Source organism: Apteryx mantelli, chromosome 19, assembly GCF_036417845.1.
Source record: "Apteryx mantelli isolate bAptMan1 chromosome 19, bAptMan1.hap1, whole genome shotgun sequence".
Classification (NCBI taxonomy): domain Eukaryota; kingdom Metazoa; phylum Chordata; class Aves; order Apterygiformes; family Apterygidae; genus Apteryx; species Apteryx mantelli.
The window spans coordinates 17,913,035-17,931,601 of NC_089996.1; the positions used below are offsets into that span (position 1 = coordinate 17,913,035).

At 38.6% G+C, this 18,567-nt stretch overlaps 1 protein-coding gene across 7 annotated transcripts in view; it reads right to left on the reverse strand.

The window, feature by feature from the left end:
• Window positions 1–18,510, reverse strand: part of CSNK1D (casein kinase 1 delta) — a 34,351-nt gene extending 15,841 nt beyond the window's left edge. For all 7 annotated transcript variants that reach the window (XM_013945818.2, XM_013945817.2, XM_013945819.2 and 4 more), the window contains exons 1-8: window positions 18,209–18,510; window positions 11,586–11,696; window positions 9,579–9,727; window positions 8,899–9,127; window positions 8,359–8,529; window positions 6,619–6,767; window positions 5,916–6,087; window positions 5,398–5,537 (exon numbers count right to left, since the gene is read on the reverse strand). In XM_013945818.2, coding sequence (XP_013801272.2) covers window positions 5,398–5,537; window positions 5,916–6,087; window positions 6,619–6,767; window positions 8,359–8,529; window positions 8,899–9,127; window positions 9,579–9,727; window positions 11,586–11,696; window positions 18,209–18,284 — 1,197 coding nt within the window. In that variant the 5' untranslated portion in view covers window positions 18,285–18,510. The remainder of the gene's footprint in view (window positions 1–5,397; window positions 5,538–5,915; window positions 6,088–6,618; window positions 6,768–8,358; window positions 8,530–8,898; window positions 9,128–9,578; window positions 9,728–11,585; window positions 11,697–18,208) is intronic.
• Window positions 18,511–18,567: the final 57 nt, after the last annotated feature.

Below are 18,567 nucleotides of genomic sequence, written 5' to 3' on the forward strand. Positions count from 1 at the left end.
TCTGCTTCAATCTTCTTTGAATGTGACAGCTTTTAATTTTAAGTAATAGGTTCTTTACGTATGTTTTCCATATAAATTTAAGTTCCTGGTAAAACCCTTGTCTTTGTAGTACTACACTAACTCTAGGTGGTATTTTATCTTTCAGACAAACTGAAAGATACTAAGCCAAAACTCTTCCGTTGTACAGTGTGTTTTCTCAAGCACAATTTTTTACGGCTCTCCTCTGTGCTACTTCCAGTTTTCCAACAGGTTAAAATACTGAGAACTGAACTAGACATAGTATTCCAGCATCGCTGTCACTAATGCCATGAAATAATCTCCCTACTTCTATTCATTACCATCTTCTGTATACATTCAAGGATGACATTAATCTCTTCCATTATGACATCATACCAACCTCTCCATCATTACACCTAAAGCCTCCTCAGTCATCATTCACCATGCATATAGTTCCCACATATAAAATAACAGGATGCATTCCTTGATCCTAATCAGGCTTTGGAGTACTGTGTTAACACACATTTTATTTGAATGGGTTCACCTCTCTAACAAATTGCAGCTTCTTTGCATGACTGCCCAACTCTCACCAGTGTTTATCACTCAAACATCTCATGCCCCAAAGATTTTCAGCTGTTATATTCACCTTCATATAACTGAGAAAAATACTGAATAGTATCTGTCACAGAACGGATGTAATTTCACTAGAAACACTGTTTCACAAACCCTCTAGGAGACCTGCTAATCGTTATTCCAACAAACACTTGTTATTTAACGTTGCAAAGTGCTAATGTTCCTAATGAGAATGATTTAGGTACTATGTGGACAATGTCTTGGTGGGGGGAATAGGAGACACCTATTCAGCTACTCTTATTAAACACTGTTTTTCCCCACTTACTGTTAAATTTCTCTGAGAAAAATCATTTTCCGTAATATATTTTGATTTGTATTATCTGTATTTCCAGCCTTTAAGTTTTCAGTAACAGAGATCTGAACTTGAATCAAAACTAGGTTTAAAATAATAATAAAAAAAGTTAATGTGCAGAGGTCATCTTTAAGAATTCTACTTTCAGGTAAGTAGCTTTCATTATTTCTTTGAGTATCCTCTGTACATTTCCACTGTCCAGAGTTTGATAAACAGTAGCCCTTCCTCTGGATGATGGGAGGAGGAGACTATAGAGGCAGTGTTGCCTTATCAAACGAAGGCATCCAATACAATACTAAACCTAATTAATCAAGTTATAAATAACAAATCTAGTTCTTAACATAGGACATCCGTAGATCTACGCAGCAGACTGTAAATGCTGCTTTCTAACAGGAGTACAGTCTAAGCATTTCCTGAAAAAGGAACAGTGGTAGTTCTTACTTAAGTGCTAGTATTTACTTAGGACTTGGAAAGGAAACTAGCATGCTTGGGATGGATACGGATGAACAATTGCTGTTCTTTACTGTTTTCCTGATAAGAAGCGGTATAGACAATTTTCTATATTCTTTTAGATCTATCCAAACTGAATTCTCCTTAATGACCTTGCCATCCAAGTTGGGTACTTTAGGTTTTTCTGACTAAGAATAAGGGCTAAAGATACAGGGAAATCTGTGGCCTTAATTTGTAACCTGGTAAATGTCTGAGGATAAATTTTGACTATGGAAGAACTACTTTAACTTTATGAAGGTAGTAACAGCCTAAGCAACTCAAGCTATCTTGTCTGCTATGGAGTAAGTGAAAACTGAAAATGGAAAGTGAATTTTCTCTAATGGGCCCAAAGGCAAGTTTTATAAGATAAAATCTAAGTAGAACTCTCTTGCCTTCCAAACCTGAGAGGTCCTTGGAAGACATTTAAATTTTATTATGACTGCACACTATTGTTCAACCACCATATGAGTGAAGACCAACAGCTGTTCACTAGCTTGATAAGAGCTAAAGAAAACAACAGAAGATGAATGATCAGTTCCCACAACCCAGAGAAGATCCTGACGAGTCTGCTATTGTAATTGTAAAGAAGCTGACTGAGACTCAACACTTGGAGCAGAGTGTCAAAGGGTGGACAGGGAAATATGCCATTAGTCCAGGCTGTAGTGTTGGCACATGCCATGAACGTGGATATTCACAGACTACTCAGAAAGCATTCCTACACAAACCCAGAATATTCCCATTTTACAAATTAAATAGAACTAAAAATCTATCTGCAAACCTACCTGGATTACTCATACTTTATAAAATTTAGAAAAATGTCATGTGCACACTGAGCTAAATGTCAGCTGTATAGCAAAAAATTTATGAAGCACACTCAATGCAATTGATTCTCCTAGCATAACCAAATATCATTGTACTTATTTCTGTTATTCCCACTAGCTACTTGCTTTCATCTGATTGGTAACAGAGACAAACTATCCGAAATTTGCTCAGAATGCCAGAGATGAACCTTGAGTGTGCACACTTCACCAAGGAAACATCTTTATACTTGAGTATCTCAAGGACAACTCCAAATAACAGAATATTTGAGGTTGGAAGGGACCTCTGGAGATCAACGCCCCTGCTCAAAGCAGGGTCAACTAGAGCAGGTTGATCAGGACATTCTCCAGCCAGGTATTCAGCATCTCCAAAGATGGAGACTCCACAACCCCTCTGGGCAACCTGTTCCACTGCCTGACCACCCTCACCATAAAAAAAGGTTTTTTTCTTATGTTTAAATGGAATTTCTTGTATTTCAATTTGTGCCCATTGCCTCTTGTCCGTTCACTGGGCACCACTAAGAAGAATTTGGCTCCATCTTCTCTATACCCTCCCATCAGGTATTTTACACATTGATAAAATCCCCCTGAGCCTTCCTTTCTCTAGAGTTACACAATCCCAGCTCTCTCAGCCTTTCCACATACGTCAGATGCTCCAATCCCATAACCATTTTAACGGCCCTTTGCTGGACTCACTCCTATATGTCCAGATCTCTCTTGTAAGAGGGAGCCCAGAACCGGACTGGAGCTTCGCAGAAACTTCAAACCAGTATTTCACCACACACTTCAGTATGGATAATTAAAACATAACCATGCCCAGTTATGACCTCTTCGTTTTCATATTGCTCATAAATCTCAGCCATAAAGTATTTCAACCTGAGATTTTTTGGTGGCGTGAATTGTAGTTCAATGTGAACATTTTAAGCTGGCAAAAACTGCCACCAAAGCCAAGAGAGACAGCCTCACCTGTCTCCTGTGCTTGTCCACTCATATTTCCTCCTGCACTGTCCATCCTTTGTGCCAGCACAAAGGTTGGTGCAGCTACATGGTGAAACAGCATTCATCCACCTGAAAGCTACCCCCAAAAAAATCCCACTCTGCTTTTGTTACAGCAGAATTAGTTCTCCAATCCAGTTCAGCATCTGTCTGTATGAATGGTGATACTGATGCAAGAGAGGGCCTGCTTTTCTAGCAACTGCGTCAGCTTAAAAGGTATGTGAACTACAGCCCTAGGTTTTTAAGTTGGTGGGGTTAAATTGTTAGAAATCCAAAGTAGCACTGTTCTCCCTCAGATCACTGACATCTCAAAGTTCAAGACCTTAACTGTCAGGTAAAAATAGGACCATTCACAGATTTCTAAATGGATACATGGCATCTTCTCCTATACTCAGACACCTTTGATGGGGATATGCCTAAAAGCATTGAAATAGTGTTACAGACGTTTTAAAAGTTTTATCTCTTCCTGAAAAAGCTGCAGGAAGAAAATCACAGTTGCAGTTCTAGTTTTCTAACTTAACATTTAGAAGGAAATGAAATCATATCATGCTGTTTATTCACCATGCAAACTGGATGTCAAATGAGACAGAGGATTTGTAGGTTCGAGTGCTAAAGTCCCCCAAAATTCTGCTTCATTTAATACAGAAGTTGTATGGTGCAGGCTGAAGTGAGGCAAAATTTGCCTTAATCAGAGGATGCTGCTCATCGTTCACTGTACACATGGACACTCTTCCACTGTTTCCAATTTCTCATTCTATAAAATATTTTGTTGTGCTGTTTCTTTTCCTGTTATACAGATGAGGGAAGCACATTTTCTTCTTAAAAGAAGATTGAGTTTGATTAAAAAAACTTCTGTGACACAGGTATTTATCATCTTTTTATTGTTTTGGCAAATGAATCCCCTCTGGCAGGTTTTCTTATTATTCTTAGTAAGACTGAATTCCAGACTGACATTTTTTCTGATTCCATTGTGTTTTCACTGTCTTATCTCTTTCTCATTTGTAGTTCAGGCCAGAACATAACATCCATTCGCAAAAAAAGCCCTGTGGCCTCAGTCTCCATTAGAGACACCCATCCGACCTCCATCTAAAAGAGTTCTCTCTCTAGCACTAAGATTTAATGTACAAGAACACATATTATCCCAAATAATTAATTCTGCCAAAGAAATGAAGAAGCCAAAGGAATTTTTTTTTTTTCCAAATCAACACAGTATGTTTATCAACAAGGAATAACATGAGTCCACAGCAAAAATTATGTGTTTAAATGCCCAGCACAGCGCTGAGGGACAATGACAAAACCTGCAGGCAACCACACCAGCCCTCATAACATACTCCTCTCCCATTAGTGTTGCAGTCTACCTATAGAACAAGAGATTCCCTATTCTGTAGGTAAGACTGAAGTCAAGCTGCACAAAATCAGGTGACTGGCTAGTTAGGACAAGCCTGTGTGAATGCTCTGACAAAGGAATGTTTCAGCTATAGCATAGAGAGTTTAAAATATATTTAAATATTGCTGGTCAGTCCTAAAAAGCAGCTTTCCTAAAATCTCTTTGCTAAGTCACTGTGGCCAACAAGGATGATTTCAGTGCAGGCTGTAGCTATGAATCACTGCATCATTCAACCTTCTGCCACCCTGTTCAACAGAGCCTTCTGTGACCTTTCAGTCATCCATGAATATGGCTTATCTGCTCTGAATAACCATATTGCACTACAGTATTTCTTCACTGCTGTGCCTTTCTATTCTTTACGAATTCTCTTTTCTATTCTGTACCAATATTATCCATTTCATTGATTTGGAAACATGACTCACAACTGACTCCAACTTGCTTTGCTTCCTCACTGATAATTGATACGAGAAATTCAATGACCAAAGGAGCTAAACGCTATAATTGTAGGCAAAAAAATCTGTATCCCTAGGATTTTGCATCATCTCGTACAGCAAAGATTCCTCATTACTTTGAGCATTTTAGGTTTATCACTGCTAAGGTACAAGAATTTTCACAGTAGCCTACAGCCATGTCACAAACATTCAGGTAAAACTTCAAGCATTTATACGAGTGAACATTGTCTGAAAAATCAATATGAAATCTCATCAATTAGTCGATATGCTCTTTTAGCAAACTAACTTGATCAAATCACCCTCATTTTTGCATTACACAAAAATCTTTTTTACCTGTGAAGTTGACATGCGAGAGGTATCTTGTCGGCCTGTTAAGTCAGATGACGAGATATTGACTGGGGCACCACGATGCAATCGCATACTCACTTTCCTTTCTCGTTCTACACCAGACACTGGCCGAGGAGAGGTGTTGGCTGTGAGAAAAACTCCATTAGTATTCTGATAACGTGAAATGGAATTAAACCCTGATTGCTCGGAAAAATTGAACTCTTGCTGTTTGGTTATATGGCTTCCGCAGAGCCAAATCAGAGAAATTAGGGGCTTTGTTCTATATCCACAGAAATCTGTAAGTAGCAACTGGCAGGTAATGGGTGCGTACGGTTACCTTCAATCTGTTTAAAAAAAAAAAAAAAACCAACACGCACGCGTGCGCGCACACACACACATGCACACTCTAAAGAAAAATACCAGTCGGGTATCCTAATTCTAATTCCTGATTTCCAACTACCAGGAACAAACTGCAAATTAGAGTATTCTGCAAGGCGCATCTATCCTGGTATTTGCTCACTTACCAGCATGTGAAGTTGGGGTAAGAGGAGTAGGAGGAGCTACATCTTGCGTTCCCCTCAGCCTGCCAGAAGCAGTGGAGGGTAAGCCACGAACAGCTGGATTTCGTGTATGTCTTAATCTTTCCTCCCGTTCTCTCCTTTCACGTTCAGCATCTTCAGCAGCTCTGCTTGCACCCTGTGGGTTGAGACTAGTGAACAACTTGGAGTACTGCACAACTTACAACTATGTATTCAGATAAATACTGAAAATTAAAACTGTTAAGTGCAATTTGCCAGGGCATTAATTTTTGGTAAAATTTCTTGGAAACTGTCATAAATTCAGTTCATACAACTGTTGGAATAGTCTTCAAAATGTAATGTACATGCTTACTGTTTTGGCAGCTGGACACCTCATAACAGTTTCAAGTGACCGGTGCTGAAGATCAAGATGGAAGAAAACAATTCAGCAACCTAACCTGGGGACTGCCCTGACGGAAATACCTCAAAAGCCTTATACATTTAAAACTCTAACTGCAGCTTAGTTGCCATTCAACCTCGTCTCATGACTCCTGCAACTCCTGCATTTCCTGATTTCCTGATCTTTTTCCTAGACAATAAAGCTTCCAGGGGAAGAGACAAAACATATCAGTAAAGAACTCAAACTGACAATGTAATAAAAAATATCATCACAAAAAATTTGTTCTAGTAAGCTATGTCGGCTACTCACAAATTTGAGCATGTTCCAGTCAAACACATAGTCATAGGAGAATCCTTGTCGGTGGAAAAGGTTTCTGAATAATTGCCTTAGATAGGAATAGTCTGGTTTGTCGTCAAAACGCAAAGAACGGCAGAAATTCAAATATGTAGCAAATTCAGCTGTAATAAGAAAAAGCCTGTTTTTTTTCTCCAGCTTCACACTTGCTTATTATAATTCTGAGCCATAAGAATAGAGAACCTCCCGAACTCAGAAAAAGACAATAGTAACCGAATACTTGGTGCCTAGTGAATGCAATACTATATCCCATCTGTCAAAGTACACCCAGAAAAAGGAATTATATGTCTATTGCAGAGTAGGCAAAGATCCCACTTGTCAACAGCAAAGAGACTGAATGTTAGGGTTTGAGAAGACAGAGAGGAGACAGGTTTAAAACTATAGTTGCAGCAATGGAAAGAGGGGTGGGTTTTTTTTGCCTTTTCTGCTCTGAATGTATTTAAACTGAACTTCTCTCAGGACATGGAATAGCACCTTTTTGCTGTAAAGTCACACGAAGATTCATTTCTGCTACTTAACATCTCACAAAGATGAGGGACAGGAAGGGAGAAGAGGAACAGAACATGTACACATAGCAATCTCCCAAGTAAGTCATGTTGCAAGTTTAGATTTTCAATATTCTGAACATCTGCTTTTACATGGCACACAAAATATTAGCTACACAATCAAAACAGAATATGGCTGCGAATGCAATGCTCCAAAGGTAACACTAGTATCAAAACGTCAGCTTTTGAGTTCAAATGTCTCCAGCTGAAAGATTACATTGATAATTTTATGTTAAATAAGAAATTCTAACAAATAGCGCAGGAAAAATTGATTACTTTTCCCTGTCTGCTAACCCCAGAAGATGGAAACAGTTAATGAGCGTAAAGGAATGTAAATGAAGTGACATTTGAAACAGATCAAAGAAAAAAAGTTTTCATACAACCATAACAACAGCTGTGGTTCTCATTATTGTCAGTAGCTGTTGAGGCTAAGAGTGCGGAAAGAGTAGAGACAGAACTTTTCCTGAGAGAGAACAATATTCTCTAATAGCAGTTAATGCTAACAAGTTTTAAAGCAGATTAAGTATGATTTTGCATGATTCAAAAACTGTCTAATTATTAACATGGAGACAATACCAAACTGAAGAAAAGACTAGCTTTGAGGGATCACACTAGGATATAGGAGGGTTTCTTACACTTGTCACAGATGCTGGCCACCGACCAAGCAAACTAGATGAATCAAGCACGACAATTACTAAATGAAACAACTACAATAGGTAATAGGTGAGCTTGGCTATACAGTCCTAATCATCCATGAAACAGTACCCACACATATGAAGAAACGGGTAGTTTCTCAAAAAGCTGTTTAGCTATTGCAGTTAACCAGGCAGCATATATGCATACATGCACAACATAGTGTAGATCAGATATACTGAGCCAACCTTCAATCTCAAAGGCATGGCAATGATTGCACATTAAATACTTAACACAGGGGATAAGTAGAAATGATCTAGAAACACAAAGATTCCAGTCTTGAAAGCACAGTATCTCTATTATGGACATGCCCACGCACTAAGACAAGTCAGAAAGACTGGTAAATTACATGCTTCAAACGCAACACTGATACAGGAGCTAGATTTCAATGTAAACAAAAAAGCAATACCACTAAAAAATAAACACCTAGAGTCAGTGCCACAAAAGAGTAACTTACAAGGATATCCTTTACACAAAACCTCAATGGGTGTAGACATTTTCTTTTCACTGATACGTTCATATTTCTGCCTCTTTGTTGCTGCTTTCAGTCCCTGCCAGGGGAGGGAGCCCAGGTTAAAATACATCAGTACATAGCCCAAGGACTCCAAGTCATCTCTGCGAGATTGCTCTACAACAGCATAAAAAAGTGGACTCATTAGGTTTGATTTTCTACTGGAAAAAAACAACACTGTGCAACAATGTCATAAAAAGCCTTAAAAACACAACAGACTGCTGAAAGTTAGTATGTCCATGTTAAACTCATCCAATATTAGAAAAGCCTATGATCTTTGCAGTTATTAAAAATGTGTTAATTCTGTGAAATTACAACCTGACCGAGTCCCTCCCCACCAACACAAGCCTAAGCATACTGCACTGTTAGCATCAGGAATAGGGACTGTCTTCTATGCCTCCATAAAGCAACATTTGGTTGCTAAAATTATCGACATCTAAACTAAATCGACACTAAATTTTCTATTTATTGCATTCTCCAACTCACCAATTCCAAGATGAGTATTGATGGATGCGTAACGGGCAGTTCCTGTTAAGTTTTTATTTTCACGATATGGGATATGTTGGTGAGTTCGAGCATCTCGATACTTCTTTGCTAATCCAAAGTCTATTATGTAGACAAGATTGCCCTTCTTTCCCAGGCCCATTAAGAAATTATCCGGCTTCACATCTCGGTGGATGAAGTTCTTAGAGTGAATATATTCAATTCGACTAATCTAGATACAGAGGATGAAAACAACTGAGAGGTTGGGCATATACTTTTTTCTTAAAAAGCACTAGAAACACGGTCTTAATAATAAAACAAGCAAATAAACTTTTTATTGTAAAACATAGGGGCATTAAGAGAATATAATTTAAAAGACAGTAGATGAACTTTCTCTCTATTTTTTCCCTGCATCTATCCCACTTTTGTTTCTAAAAAACGTTCTTGGGGGAATTTGCTTGTATTTGAGCAGTATAATACCTGGTTTGCAAATGGCTCGGACTTTTGATGAGAGACTGTATGTTTACAGAAACAAAACTAATTTTGAGCCTTTTCTCTAATGTGATATACCCTATTCACCTCTAAATTACCAAAGAGAGAATATAATTGGTTGTGATCTCTCTTATGAAATGTTAATATGCCCAACATACTTCATTAACAAGAACACCAAAGCAGTTTCCTACCATTTGGTCAGCAAGTAAGAGAACTGTCTTGAGGCTAAATTTCCTTGAGCAAAAATTGAAGAGATCTTCAAGACTTGGTCCCAACAACTCCATCACCATTACATTATAATCCCCTTCAGCTCCACACCACTTAATTGTGGGAATACCCACTGGAACAAAGAAAACAGTTTATTCAGTACCTTTTTTTTTTTTTTTTTTTTTTTTGATTTATAGAGGTCTCACACACAAATCTTCAAGGCTCATAAGATGGATTCTAAGAGGGTCATTACTGTGAATGTTTGTATTTCCACTGAAGCTTAATATTTCATGCTACCTTCAGCCTTCCTGAAATTAAAAGTCTGATAATTTCATAGAAGGACTAATATAAAAAATACAGCAAGAGAGATCTAAAATAACCTTTTTCTCTTTCACAGAAACCTCACAGTCTTTGTGCTTAGCTTGTAATGATCCAACTAAACACTTGAAAGCATTTAGTGGTTTTGCTGGATTTGAACCTTAAACATTTTATAAATATTAACAGTCATGTAGTACCCAAGACGTCAATAAGGAGCAAACTGGAAGTCTGAAAATACAGACACTGGCCAAATCACTAAATGCTATTATTAAAGAAGAGTTCCGAAATTAACTACTTACTTTCAAGCCTACAAGATCACTGTAAAATACCTCTCTATTCCCTCTGAATTTGGAATTTATTTTCCCCCTTGCTTCACGTTACTGCCTTTCCTCCAGTTCCAATGTATTTGCTGTTCGGTGAATCTCTACTGAAGTAGCACCATTTATGAGACATGCTATACGGCTGTATACCCAGTTTGACATAGCTAAAGGTAGCCCTGCTACATGGAGAAACTCAGGAACGTTATTTCACATAAAACTGTACAATTGCTCAAATATTTTGAATTATACCTGGATGTAGATATTCCCACTCAGAATTTCAAATGGCTTTATTGTGAGTTATTTTTATGTAATTTGGAAGTGAAGTGGTATAATTAATTTTACTTTATATCTTTATTTAGTATAAATTAAGTTCTCCTGAATTCCCTTCACAGGGAATCCCCACTTATGTGGTTACTTTACTTTCCATCACCTGCCTCTGCACAGTGTCCATCAGCAGAAGGAACCCACCATCCTGGCTTTAGCAAGCCTATACAGGAAGTATTTTATTCCATTAAGGTTAGCCAGGTTACACCGAGACAGCAATCAACCGAGGAAAGGCAGGAATTCAAAGATGACTGAACAACCCTAATTCTACTCATTTGCAAATACACATTACCATCTGTTTTTAGATATACGATTACCACATTTTTTATTTGAGATATAGTGTGGAATGTAGCCTTTATGCAAAGTATAACATTTCTCAGAAAGAATTCCACAGATTACGCAATAAAAGCAAGTTTAACTATACTGAATTTATGTCCCAAAACTGCACTGGAGTCTTACACTTGCAGAATTCTAAAACCAGTAAGCGAGTTATCCTAGCAGAATACCACGCAGTAGCTATGTAGTTGCTTCACTCATGTTCTCTACTATTAATGCCACTACATGTTAGATTTCCTACAGCAAGGAAATACTTTTAACTAAGAAAGAATACTAGCACATGTAACAAAAATTAACCTGAATTTACTAAGTTTAGAATTTGTGCTACTATATTAAGGAAGCCAGGTTAAATTCTCAACACCAGTGGTTACCTGCTTTCACTGATCCATGAGAAATACTACCAATCAAGCAGCGTACTGCCAGGCAAGACCAAACTTTGATCCATATTGGTCTTGGTTTTCATTTTTTAATACTCTGGGACCCTAAGCATCTTTGGAGGATATTACAGGATATCATGAGGTTTGGTAGCCATAAATTGGAAACTGCTACTCTATACCTCACCTACCCCATCACCTTTCCCACTTCCTCATAATTTTCCAAAAGGGATCTTAACTATTAAATACTTAAAGATGGAAGATGCATCAAAGACATAAAAACAACTAAGTCTCTTAAGAAGGAAAAGAATTTGCTTGCCTCCACCCTGCATCATTTTGTAGATTTTACTCTCGATGTGGAGCTGAGGATGTTTGGTCTTCACACATTCCAACTTAATTGCAACCTCCTCTCCAGCGGCAATATCAGTTCCTAAAACCAGAAAAATTTAACAACATCGGTCAAAATATTTTTTCAGATTGCATTTCCTTTGTAAAGACTGAAACTAAGCAAACACTGACAAGCTATTTCTCCATGGCAAACATCCAGATGTTGTCAGGTACTTTCAGACATGATTATCTAAAATTCTTCTGAAGTCTTCTAATTTCTCTCCAACACACTAGCAGTTTAGGAGAACACAGGCATTAGACACTGTAGCACAGGAAGTCAAAGGCTGCTATCCTGTATCAAAAAAAAATAGGAGTGCATCTTTTGAGGGGAGTCTTTCCACTCCCTGTTTGTGGTGTAGGTGTTCCCACTGAATGTTTACAGGTTCAGCATGTGGTGATACATCCCTACAAAATTAAGAAATTTTAGGAATTCAGATTGCCTGCTCTTATGCCTTGGAAACAGAGACTACAACTTCTCTGAATCTCAGCATATTCCATGTATATTCTGACGCCTTATGATTTTATCTGTTTGGGTGGCAGGTATCTAGAACCAAGCACTTGTCCTCCCAAACAGCAGTTTTTCGATCATACAGAATTCTTGTTTCAGCAACCAAGTGACTGAAAAATCAGCTTATCTGTTCACTTTCAAAGTTGAAATGCAAAGGAGGAAAAGCTGACATTCTTGAAAAGGAGCACCGAGTCAAGTAATCTATATGCTCACAGCCTAGCTACTTCAGAACTACAGGGAAATAGGAATTTGCAAATGGAGACGCGTGACACTAAGTTTCATTGAGCCTCTCTACTTTCAGAATTTGGTTTTCTCTTTTTTGCCCTGCCTTGTGGTTTAGGATCATTTGAAATATCACCTGCTGTTTGTTTTGATACTCATTCCTAACAGTTTCATTTGAGGTCCAGTAGTTTTTGTTTGGAAAGAGACAGCAAACGATCACTTTGTATTCATTTTCTCTATGAAGCTCAGGATTTCACGGACTTCCACCCTATCTCACTTAACTCTTTTCCCAGTTAGGAAGCCCTTGTCATTTTTTGTATACAAGTCATTTTGTATTATTCCTATTTCATTTCTCTGTACCTTTTTCAGTTTTATAATGCCTTTTTGAGATCCACACAAAGTAATCAAGTTACAGATGAACAATAGTATTATGATTTTTTCCAATTAGCTTTTTTCCCCCCTAATAATTCCTAGTAACTTGTCTATGCCTTTTTTGACCATTACTGAGTACTGAGCTAATGTATTCACAGAACTATCGTAACTCCAAAATCTTGTTCCTGAAGCTAGGAAGCTCCTTCAGTGCTCATCCTTGTGTCTATAAAGATAGGCTATCCCCCCACCTAAATGTGCGTGACTTCTCAGTTATGTGCATCGAATTTCCTCTGCTGTTTCACTGCCAGGTTGCTCAACACTGAAATCTTCCCACAGCCTTGCAGTTGGCCATTGCTTTTATCAATATAAATATCTTCTCACCATCAGTAAACTATATTACCTCAGTATTCAGTTCATTTTCTGATTCATTTATGATTATGTTGAATAGCACAAGCTATAAAATACTCCCCCATGGAACTCAATCTGTGACCTCTCTGTATTAACCAAGCCTTTATTTCTACCCTTAAAACAGCATTTAACCCATCTACAAACATTTATTCTAATGTCACAGCAGTTTCATTTCCTGGTCACTATCTGCAAGGTTAACGAGGATAATGCAGGCAGGTCTGTTATGTAAGGAGCAGGGCAAATTTATTTAATACTGAAACTACCTTATGAGCTCTTGGATACTTGCTGGGTATGAAACTTACCTGTAAGCCTTTTCTTTTTTTTTTTTTGGTAATAAAAGTTCCCATTGAAATCTCTCCTACATTTACTTGACATTTTCCATTAGTCTTAAAGCAAAAAAAGGATATGAAGGTGTTTGAATCTACAGAGTACCAATACATTATTGTCTGCTCAAGTCAAAATTGAGAGGCCCTTTGGAAGAAGCCTCCCTGAGATACCTTGTCACCTACAGCCATGTCCAATAAAAGTTATACTTTGTCACAGTCTTACTGCAAGAAGCAATCACACCAGCTCCTCGAACCACAGGTTTCCCTATCCCTCAGCAAGCAGATTTCATGTTTTCAGTGATTTCATTCTCTGAAACCTTTGCAAAGAAAAAAAAAAAGTCTATTTTTTCTTTGTTCCTTTTTAGACACAGTCTTGAAATTCAAACTTCTGTTTTGTCTAGTTTCAGTCATTTCACTGTTTTTTTCCCTGGATAGTAAGACATAATTGAGCACTGAATTATCTTTGAATTCATGCAAGGCTATGTATCTTATTAGGTTAAGAAAATGTCTTTTTGTGTGTGCGCACACATGTGTATTAAAGTAGTGCTTCTAGTAAAGTGTGCTATTCTGAGTCAACATTAGGATTAGTATTTATTAGGCATTTCACAATACACCTCAAGAAAACAAACTGTCTGAAGCTCTCTCTGGATACAAAAAATGCAAGACATTTATTGTATCAGAAGACACGAAGAAAAAAATTTCTCCAACTGTAACTAAGGCGGTATATCTGCCTTATATGACTCATTTGTAACTGGGATGGGTGGCAAGATCCCTGATCACTACTTAGGTCACTGGACAGTAGCAGCAACCAGAAACTCTTCAATCTGTAATCTAAGGCTTTCACATTTTATGAATGTATTATTTCGATGGATTTTAAAGGGGCTATGCTGCACATCAATCCAGAAACATGAAAGGACAGATACATTTTTCCCCCTTGATGATACAAGGAGGAAGGCATTATCTTCTCATCTTGCACTGAAAAGAAAACAGAAATAACCTTGATTTTGAACTTTCCTACAAGGCAGACTATGCTTTTTCCTACCCTCACTACCTTCCCTCCCCAAGACCAGGAAAAACATTCACCAATGAGTATTATCTGATGGGCGATCAGCACCAGAAGCAGCTTTTTTTTTTTTCTTATTCTGATATGAAATGGACACAAATTGATGTCCCTCAGGGTACACTGAAAGGCACATCTCTTTGTACAGATAGTTGCAGATGTCTGTGTTTGACTGGGGCAAGATCTGCATGGAAGAAAGTATTATAGATAAAGTCCTGCTCGATACATTAGTAAGCCATTACTTGATTGACCATAGTCTTGACCCTCCCAAGAGCTTTGTCCATTACTCTGGACAAGAGGCAATGGGCATAAATTGAAATACAGGAAATTCTGCTTGAACATAAGAAAACACTTTTTCACTGCGAGGGTGATTGAGAACACGAACAGGTTGTGTGGGCAGGTTGTGGAGTCCCCATTTTGGAGATATTCAAAACCCACCTGTACATAGTCCTGAGCAACCTGCTCTAACTGACCCCACTTGAGTAGGGGGGGTTGGACTAGATGGTCTCCAGAGGTCCCTTCCAGCCTCAACTATTCTGCGATTCTGTATCAGTTAGGATCCTTAGACAGCACTCTGCTTCTCCATAAACCCTCATAATCTCTCTGAAAACAATAGATTTCATATTAAAATAACGAAACCAAAGTATCTAGTCTTGTAGAAATAAACAGAGGGAGAGGAAAATATAAGTCACCCTTTCAAGTAATCCAAATTAACATTCTCTGTTCTTCCTTTACTCAAGTTTTGGACAAAATTTCTAAAATAACCTTGTAATCACCACTTTGTTTTCTTTATGGTAAATGTACTAATAAATGAGAAGTAGTAATAAGCAGTGTAATATGAATCACCACATGTAAGTGAATAGAAAAAGTCTAAAGAGTTGTAAAAATATTTTATTTTAAATAATGTAATTTAGTGTAATTGCAAAATCCTCTATCACCAGGGAAGCCTCAGAGGTTATTTTAGATAATAGTTAACTACCCAAAAAACACCCTTAAGAAAATGTATGCAATGCAAAAATAATGAAAACACAACAAATACAAGGCCATCATGATTCATATCTGACCTCACGGATTGAGCAACAAAACAGATGCTTACTCCGATTCTTTTTTCTGTATGGCGTTCCTTGTTTTGTACTATTTAGAGTATCTCGTAATCTGTGTTACTCTTTCACATCTTCTGCTGGAAGGTAATTTTAACAGATGCAGGTACATTAAATTCCTAAATTTTATTTTCACTAGATTTATCCATTCTTTTATTTAGAATAGCGCCTACCACTATTGTGGTAGAATGGTAGGACCCTACCATTCTAAGTAAGCCAATTTGGGGGCATTCCAAATTCCAGAAGACACATTTTGAGGTGCGAGAGAGAACGGGAAAGATTATGAAAGAACTGTGATACTCGAGAATGAATAGTTAGCTCTGTATTTGGAAAAAAAAAAAAAAAAAAAGAAGAAAAGAAAGAGCCTTCTCCTCTTCTCACTGGACTGTCTTCAACACCCTCCAACTTCATTAAAGAAACTACAGGGAGACTGGAAAATGGGGGGGGTGGGGGGGAAGGCATAAAATTAAATTGGGAACCTAAACTCCATGGAGGGATACTGGAAGCCATTTGTACTTAAGAAAATTAACGAGATCTGAAAGGATTTAAAAAGTTATTTTAATGTAGTTATGCCCTACTGTACAATCTGAACAACTGAATGAACTTTGTTGTTGTTGTTGTTTTAAACGTTTCATATCACACAAAGCATAGATTTTAAAAAACTCTGTTTTAGGAGATTATGTTAGGCAAACAACATGGGCCTCTATAAAAAAAAGACTGCCATATTTCACTTCTTGAAACAGCAATTACCCCGGAAAAATAAATCTATATTATTAGCTGGATCTTCCAGACATATAATTCTCTACTAGTTGCTGACTCAATCATCACATTTGCAGTAAGCCCCGAAAGCAAATCCACACTGACTCCTCAGGGCTCAAACGAAGAGGATAAAATCTAAGGATGAGGAATTCTCGTGCAAAATGCAGTATGGCAGTAGTTCTGTACTAATAAATACAGAACTATTATCTCCTGTGCAATTCTTCTAGTGTGGGCTCTACGCATGAAGATAAAAGTGACAAACAAAATATCTATTGTTTTCAATCTAGCTACCACACATAGGACAGTAACAACAGAGTTGCCTGACTTCTTTTTATCAGTTAATTTGGATTACTAATTAAAGTATGAATACGCTGTTCTTAAATGTGAATGGATTTACCTGAGTAGTCAAAAGTTGAGGTAAGAGTTTCCCAAATCAGCTAAGATTTTTCAGATTTTAATTGCTCTCTTAATCTCCACTCAAAACCCCAAAGGCAGCACATGAAGATTTTACACAAGTGTTATCACTTTTGCTCTCACAACAGTCTTCAGTCTTTTATATAAGCATTAGAGAGAGAAAGAATCATGTTCTCTACCTCTAGACAATCCACAAGCTTTCTGCTAGGAACCTGGAATTTCCAGCAGGCATATGTTCTATATCAAGGATAACCAATATCTCAATAACATAAACAAGCACAGCTTTCACTAACATTATTTCAGAACAGCAATTGTGTGCTGCAATACAAAGTACTGTTGTCTAGAAAAAAACCAAACAAACGAACCCTCATGTACTATGTACACTGCCTAATGTACTACATTCATTAGCCAGCGACATTCTTTTTACTCTCGGGACATATGCATTTAACCTACCTTAGCTCTGGCAAGTTTTTTCCCCCATGTCTTTTGATATGCCTTTTGAAAGTTATAACAACTTTCAAAAGCAAAATGTTCATTTTTATGTGGCAGTATATAAAATTTACATTTCTCTGGATTTACCTGATTTCTTAAGGTTTGACAGTTTGCAGAATATAGTGCTTTAAAAATACGTGTTTTCAGAACGTGTTGTACACACCACTGTTTATCAAATGTAGTGAACCATTATGATGGAGAGCTACATAAATAGACAAGAAGACAGTCCTATTCCTGCAAACTTTACAGTCACATAGAAATCACTGTAGCAGAATATGATGCATGTATTAAGACATAAGGGCAGCATTCAAGCAACAGGATAGCTGAACTGTGTTGATTCTCTGAAGGGTTTAAATTTTTTTTAGCTCCAATCTAGTCACCCTTAGTTATCTAATTTGTTTAGGCCTCACAGGAAGAACACAGTCCTCCCTGTGACAGTGAATTCTCCTAGTCCACTGCAGTTACATTTAACACGGAGGGTCACGTTTCTGTTTCAAAATATTTTTCTGAATGGTTTTTCAGTTGAAGGGATTGACACCCTTATCCACGTTTTACAGATGAGAAGGTTGACCGTGCCCAAGGTCACAAGACAACAATGGGAAGAGGCAGGCAAATAATCCAGAAGTCCCGATTTCCGCACTGTCTAAATTAGGACATGACGCCAACAAAAAATTAAACTATCACTGCACCGGTGGCAAGGTACCTCATATCGAAAGGCGTTTTTTGGTCTGAACTCCAGCCAGAATGAAATGAGGTCCCGCGAGCAGCCCCGACCCAACCTCAGCGGGGGGCAGGGAGCGGGCGGGAGCTCGAACAGCGCCCGACCCGGCTCCCGCAGCTCTCCGCAGAGCGACAGACCCGCCAAGCACGTCCCGGGCGAGCCACCCTCCTTACCCAGGTAGATGTCCCCGAAGGAGCCGCTCCCGATCTTCCGGCCCAGCCGGTAACGGTTCCCGACCCTCAGCTCCATAGCGGCAGCTCGCTCCGTCCGCGACCCTGTTCGGTTGCTCTGTCCACCCTACCGGCTCGCGCTCTGCCGCCTCACAGCTCTACAACTCCTGATGCCATCGCGGCCTTGGTCCCGCCGCGCGATAGTGGCGAGGCAGGCGGCACCGGCGCCGCAGCTCCGCAACAGGATGGACGCGGATTCCCCACAGCCCCGACAACTCAGCTGCTGCGGCCCCGAGCCGCCATACTGCGTGACCTCACTTCCCTAGCAACGGGGGTGGGGCGCGCCCGCAGGCGGGGCGGGG